Source organism: Pinus tabuliformis, chromosome J, assembly GCF_031772625.1.
Source record: "Pinus tabuliformis cultivar Carrire ecotype Pingquan chromosome J, CPIR1, whole genome shotgun sequence".
Lineage (NCBI taxonomy): Eukaryota > Viridiplantae > Streptophyta > Pinopsida > Pinales > Pinaceae > Pinus > Pinus tabuliformis.
In genome coordinates this window covers 203,256,220-203,263,655 of record NC_142295.1, presented here as the reverse complement: position 1 = coordinate 203,263,655, position 7,436 = coordinate 203,256,220, and the positions used below count along the sequence as shown (strand labels likewise).

Here is a 7,436-nt window from a genome sequence, read left to right as displayed (position 1 = left end):
ACACTAAATAGTGAGGTCCTTTAGGTCTAGGGTGTCGTGGAGGAACGCAGTGCCAATTTGAAGGGGATCCAGTGGGGCCACTAAGGGTGGGAACCCACGTGCTCTCAGATTGAGTTCGCGAAATATACGATGGCATTCCTTGTTCAACTTTGCTTGTATCACTCCTTCGACCACACTGAGCAGGGGTGGTTGTTCCCTTTTCCAGACCACCTCAACCCAGGAATTAAGTGTTTGTTGTTTTGTTTCTGTTTCCTGTTTAATGAAGACTTGCTGCAATCTCATTTCTTCTTGCAGATTTTTAAGGTTCAAAAGTTTTGTTCTGGTGTTTAATAAAATCATCTCTCTCTCTCTCTCTCTCTCTCTCTCTCTCTCTCTCGCTCTGTGTGTGCAGGCACACACACCACACAAACATGCATCGAAGAATCAGATTTACAAAGTTAAAATGTTACACCTAAAATAACAAATTGATTTCTGAAACATGATCTCACATGGATATCAAAAGATGTTTATGCAGTTGTGCACTATAGACAAACAACAAACCAAAAATTAATTGTGACAGTTTACTTTATATCAAAAGAGAAACTTCCAAATAGTCATCGAGTCACCAAATAATCTTGCAAGGAATTTCATTTGCAGCACATAAACAATGTAGCAATTGCACAATTAAAAATAAGTTGCTACCCCACCTTGTACCATATCATCGGTTGATTCGTAGGGAGGTTTGACCCTGCAACCCACTGCACACTAGCTGTAGGCTCACCCAAATAAAATTCCAATTGTTCACCAGTCAATCCAATCTGCACTTGAAATAAAGCAAAATTCAGATATAACATGCCGTAATAAACATAAATATTAAAGAATGATAGATTCTTTTGTAAGTTGTGGTTGAAATCCACCTTTTCTGTAGTCAGAGGCAAAAATATATTTGCAATTGCAATTTCAATTACCAGTAACGCACATTATTATTTCTCCAAAATAGCTTTAAATTAAGACCATACATGAAATAACTTAAATGTGTAATTAATCAGCGAGCGTCCCAAAAACATTAAATCAGTAATAATCAGGAAAAATTTGTAATTTCCCCCACATCTTGAACAACAGCATATTTCATTCATTTTTGACAATTTTGACCAATTTTGAAAAAGGGTGGCAAAAGGGTGATCCTAGTATTTTGCATTCTGGTAAAATGGTGGCAAACAGGTCAACTTAATTTTAAAATTAAAAAGAAAAAGGGTCCCACACAAAAGGAAATTATAAAAAGGGAAAGGGGGCTCATTTTGAAGGTTACTCAAACTAATAATTTTCTTATTGCAGCTGAACAAGTGCTCAAGTGAGTTCACTGGAGGGATTCAAGGGAAATTCTCCAACCAGTTTCAGTAGAATCCAACTGCTACCCTAACTGGACCCCCAATTGCAGTGGAAGAATTTGCCACTCTAGTTGGGTTTACTTGGCAAATTAGAGCTGAACTTGTGCAGAGGTTTGGGAGCCCAATTTGATTGCAGGAAGAACATATTGCATAGGGCCAAATTTTTTGGTTGGGGGCTGTGTTAATTTCTGTGTGGGCCAAATTCACTACAGTGAAGGCTGAATTGTTGTGAAGCAAAAAGGAGGCCAAATTGTTACCAGATTGTCAGTGCTAAGCCACTCCACTCCGGCTGAGCAAAATTGACAAGTACCCATGGCCGAAATTGCGTGCAAGACCAGAGCCAAATTGTCTAATGCATGAGGAGGCCGAGTTCTTGGAATGGGCTGCCTTCTACTTGATTTCTTGGCAGAAAATTGAGGTGAATTCCTGAGACATAGAAGGGGCTAAATTGGGCATTTTTCTAGTGATGTATTTCTTTGGAGGGGACCGAAATTCTCCAAGGGCTGTGACATATTCTGCGCAGTGGCTGAGTGCATAAGAAGTCATTTTCTGGGCAGTGGCCAAGTGCATAAGAAGGGCTGAAGGAGGGCAGATCTTCTCATTTGCAAGAGAGATCAAGTCCTTCCCTTGGAGGCCGAGTGGAGCCAAGCAAACAAGGTACCAAGTTGCTCATGTCTGTGGGGACATGTTCATCTCCAGGGGCCGATTTCGGGCGTGTCACATACAGCAAGAAGTGCCCAGGTTCCTTCACTCCAATATGTAATTACAATTTCCAGTTGACTGAATAATAAAAATACTATTATGGAGTGGAATTTATGAACCTATCTTTGATGGTTACAAATGTGCCAGATTTTATGCGAAATGTTTGTGAAAATGCTTGAACATGTTCTGCTGTAGCAAATGTGTGTTTGGAGCAGAATTAGTTTGCAAAAATGTTTGTTAAAAGTTGCTACAGGAAAAATTAAGATTTTGAATAAGTTTTTGGGAAGCTTTAGTCTTGGGACTGTTGAAATATGTAACTAGGTTCAGTTTTCATAATGTCTATTGTAATCATGATTTTATGTATTTGATGAAAAGAGAAAAAGGAATTTATTATTTTCATTCTTGATGCATGGGTTTCATGCTCAAGGTAAATTTATTTGTAGGTCAAAGACCCATTGAGTGCTTCTAGGTTTGTCATAGAATTATGAAGTAAAAAAAATCATTGTCATACATGTAAGATCCCTTTGGGCATCTTGTATTATGTAAAAGAAATTTATTTGATTCATAAAAGAACCTCCAAGACCTTGTCAATGAGCTGCAACAAGTCGGCCTACATGAACTTGAAAGATCAAGTCGGCTTCATGGAGCCAATTCATACCCCTGGAAAGCCTATATATAAGAGCCTAGAGGCATTCAACCTCATTTGAAGCACACATTCAAGACATACGAAGAAGCAAGACAAGGAGTCAGATCTTAAGAAGGAAGAAGTCCTAAGGCAAGCAAAGTTCAAGAAGGAAGCTAGGGTCGAAGTTTTTGGGCCTCTCTCTGTTAAAATTGGCAACTATGGCCAAACTCCTTGTGGGTCTACTTATTCATGGCAGCTGATATTTTTCTTGGATCCCTCTCGTCGAGAGATGTAGGATTGACCAAAAGATCATCCGATTCCGACATGTATTCATGGAGATATGAATTTATTTATGTTATGGGACAATTCGTCAAGGTCGGCCAGCAACCAAATTGCCCCCACATGTGCTCAACGTTTTAGTATAAAAAGAGGTGGCTTGCTAGTCATTCGCACACACACTCTTCTTCTGATCTCTTCCTCTCCACTTGTCTTTGAGTTTTTGGTGTGCGGAAGAGATCCTAAGAGACTACGCAGCCATAAGAAGAAGATGCCCTAGCTCTACGCTGTCATGGAGAAGATATGCCCTAAATCTAGATGCAGTGAAGGGAAAGAAAGCTCTACGCTGTCCTAATATGGTAGCCTAACATGGAGGACAGATCTTATGGTGGATCTACACAAGGCTAAACGCTGTCCATAATGAAGCTGCCCTAAACGCTGTCCATAATGAAGCTGCCCTAAACACTGTTCATGATGAAGCTGCCCTAAATGCAGTTATGGTGAAGTCCTAAACGCAGTTCTAAGAGACCCTATGACGCTGATCTATGAGACCCTAAATCTGCTGTCAATGTGCCCTAGCCGCAGGCTTGTGAGAAGATTTATTAACAGAAAGAGGAGACATATATACAGCCTATCTAACGCTGAAAGCAGGTCTAATAAGAGACCTTAAGACGCTGTCAAAAGGAAGGCTATTCGCTGTCCTAGTTATCTACACCTATCCTAGTTATATACAGAAATCCTATATACTGTTCTGAAGACACCTAGCCACAGCAAGATGATCTCTCGAAGGAAAGACTTCAGACGAGGAGAGCATATGGATCTGCCTTCTTGCAATGTATACCAGTGATATATATATATATATATATATATATATATACTCTTTCATAGTTTGATGAAAGTAAAGTTTCGAAGACATTCTCTTCAGCATTGCTATGTGCTAGGCTGCAGACCATAGCACCACAGCTAGGACTACCTTGGTGCTGCTATCTTAGTTTGAAGACAGCACGATGATGAATGCTGCAACATAATAAGGTGTTGTATAATGTAAAGAGGTGCAACATGATGTGATGGATGCAGCAGCATGGTGCAGTAAGGTGCATGGACGAACATGTTTAGATACAGTATTGCAGTGCAGCATCATGATGAAGAGCAGCATGTTGGATGAGGTACAGCTCAGTGATGGTGCAGCATGGTGCAGCACAGTGATGATGGACATGGTATGAGGGTGCAGCATGGTGCAGCACAGTGATAGGTACAGCAAGGTGATGGAATCACCTGAGTTCAGATCAGCTACCTCAGGTGACATCTTCTTAGAGAAGATCTCTGCTCTTATTTTGACAAGTCAAAGTGTTGACTTCTGATGTATATGTACTATCTCTCTCTCTCTCTGCTGAACTATTGAAGAACATAAGAAGAATTGATAAAGGGTTTCCCCACATTAGGGTTTGTCCCTGGCTGGCACCACATCTTGTGTCCTCTTGTCTTGGCTTGTCTTCTGCAGTTTATGTTTATGTTCTATTTGCATTTTACTATCATGCTAAATGTGATTGCTAATCTGGAATTGATATTGAGCTAATATGAAAATTGAGGTAAATTTGCTATCATCTTAAAACATACCTAAAATTAACACTATCTCTCTCTCTTAAGTGCAACGAAATTCTGAAGTTGCTGGAAACTTGCTGGAGGACGAAGTCGCTGGAAACTTGCTAGAGGTTGAAGTTGCTAGAAAGTTGCTGGAGGACAAAATCGCTGGAAAGTTGTTGGAAGTCAAAGTTACTGGAAAAGTTGCTGGGGTTGAAGTTGCTGGAAAAGTTGCTGGGGTCGAAGTTGCTAGGGTCAAAGTTGTTGCTGGAAGGACAAAGTTTGTTGTTGTAAGCTGTGGAAGGAAAGCTCATCAAGAAGGAAGGTTGACTTGGTCTTGGAGGGATCTTTGTCAAGGGTCTTAGTTCTTGGAATTTGTCATTTGATGATTCTATAAGAAGAGAATAACTCTTGTGGGTTTTCCTCTCAAGACGAGAGGTTTGGCCCTCGCTGACAGCCTAAATTTTGTGTCTACTTCTCTCATTGATCTTCATTGTTTGGTGGTTGTTTGATAATAGAGAACACTAATAATAATCAAGTGAAAGAAGCTAATCAAGTTAAGTAAAAATGCATCACAAACAGTTATCAAAGTAAGAGAAATTACCTAATCTAGCTGCCCCTAGATTTCTCAACAGGGACTTTACAAAATTGGCCAATCTTGGCATGACGGTAGTGTTAAACGAAATAATGGAGACTATTTTGAAATAATCTTTTCATTGACTACAACAAAATTAATTCAATTAATTGGAGATTATTTCATCTATGATTAAGACCACTGTAAAGTTGTTAAACATAAGCAAAAGTTGCATGCCTTAAGTTGTAACTCAATCTACATATAAATAAAACCAATTGTGTTCTTTTAATGCACTTTAAGCTCATTGCAAATAAAAACAAATGCAAGCAACAACTAAGCTCAAAAGATTAAGTTGGAACCTGATATGTCCACTGTTGTGTGGACAAATTATGTTCCCCATCCTTGAAACCTTGCAATATAACTGGACCAGTGATTCCTGCACCCCATGTCTCAAAATATGCCCCATAGTTCTGGCCACCCAAATGAAACAGTACCCAGTCAGTATTGTCAGACAAGCACACACTGGACTATACACACTCACTCCAAAAAGCAATGGCATTTACTCAGCAGTGTATCAAATCCACTGATGCTCTAAACAGGATTCTTGGAAACCAAAAATCAAAAAGTTAAATAGGAGCAAAACTCCACTTTGCACATATATTAGTCACTAAATGAATTACAAAAACTGATATGCCTAATTCATTTGAGATATAGAATCTCACACCCTTACATAAATTTTGCAGAACTAAATGGTGAATCTATTTGCATACAACTCAACTTAGGAAAGGCAGCGGAAACATTCAAACGGTCTTTCTAGAGTAGAAAGGAATATTAGTAGGGAGTTGTTTAAATCTTCAGATAGAGAAAGTCCATTCTAAAATCTCTACTTTAAGATGCCTTCTTGTGAAGTGCATAAATTTGTAGAGATTTTAGTGGCAAATACTTATATGGGCTCAAGCATAATCCCATATTGTCAGTATAAAGCCACATGTTAATTTCATAAATCAAAGAGAATAAATAGTGAAGTCTGGAAGGATCTGTTTGAACGTGAAAGACACCAAGCATCACATTCATGGATATATGCAACCCCCACACACAACCCCCCGCCCACGCCAAAATAAATAAATAAAACCCTGAGGACTAGACATACCTAATCTAGCCTACATATTTTACCCATGGGATTTTCAATGTCAGTATTTACAATTGCAACCTTGTATTTGTAAAAATATTAGTTGGCAATGGGCATAGTTTCATTGATGGCACCTGTTACCAAGATATCTCTTACCCTTGGTGCAATGTCTTCACCACATGATAAGAGAAGTGGAACTGGGAAGAGATACCACTGTCACCTTGCCACCTTCCTCCTTCACTTTAGCATAATTTATGATCACCACTATGGGGCTTCCCTGTGATTCTTTTTTCTTATAATTTACGATCACTGGATACCAAATGACAGAAAGATCAATGATCAGCTTATTTAGTCCCATTTAAAATGGGATGATTAGGATGGGCTGTAACCTTTGAACACTTTCAAGTTATCAAGCACAAAAGGTACAGTCTACAAATCTGGTTGGCTGTCTAGCGAACAGTTTCATACTCAGATATGAAACCACTTGCTGTAGGTTGTTTATTAGGTTAATAGAGAAAAGCTTTACATTCTTCTTTAGCTCAGATTCTAGATCTACTGAACAGTGACATTCCAGGTATATTACAGAATGAATATTCAGAGTTAACAAAGAGAATGTAGATGGATCCATGACCACTGCATTCAGATTCTGTTTCCAGCAGAAGTAAAAGATACACCTGTATGTTAGGTATACCGATAAACAACTATAAGCATGCACTTTAGGTTAAGTTTATACTCATCAAACCTATCTCCTTGTGGACTTGACTGTAACTTTAATAACAGTGAGTTTCCAGTTAATATAAACCCCACTTGACCAGATTTTACATATGTAGTATCGATGGATGAAAGATAAATATCTTCAGGGGTAATTTCCAGCTTGAAATGCAGAACCAAAGGTGCATAAACTGCTCCCAAAATATTCTGTAATGAAGCATAATTTTCAGACTTATATATCAAAACTGAGTCTAGAATTTCTTGATATGTAATACAATCTACAACATGACTTTTAGGTACAGATCTGGCATGTGATTGTCCTAGGTATTTCCCTATGTTGCCAGGAAACGTGGGTGCGGGAACGGGGACGGGGACGGGGACGGCATTTTTGGAAACGGGGTGCGTGGGTTCGTCGGGTAATATAATAATATTAAATTTTAATAATTATATTTTATAAATTATAAATTTATA

At 38.8% G+C, this 7,436-nt stretch overlaps 1 protein-coding gene across 1 annotated transcript in view; it reads right to left on the bottom strand.

The window, feature by feature from the left end:
* Window positions 1-642: 642 nt before the first annotated feature.
* The window catches only part of LOC149226376 (beta-galactosidase 6-like), a 149,301-nt gene continuing 142,507 nt past the window's right edge, over window positions 643-7,436 (bottom strand). Inside the window, exons 16-17 of the mRNA XM_089377472.1 lie at window positions 5,485-5,595; window positions 643-797 (exon numbers count right to left, since the gene is read on the bottom strand). Of these exons, the coding sequence (XP_089233598.1) occupies window positions 678-797; window positions 5,485-5,595 (231 nt within the window). The 3' untranslated portion in view covers window positions 643-677. The remainder of the gene's footprint in view (window positions 798-5,484; window positions 5,596-7,436) is intronic.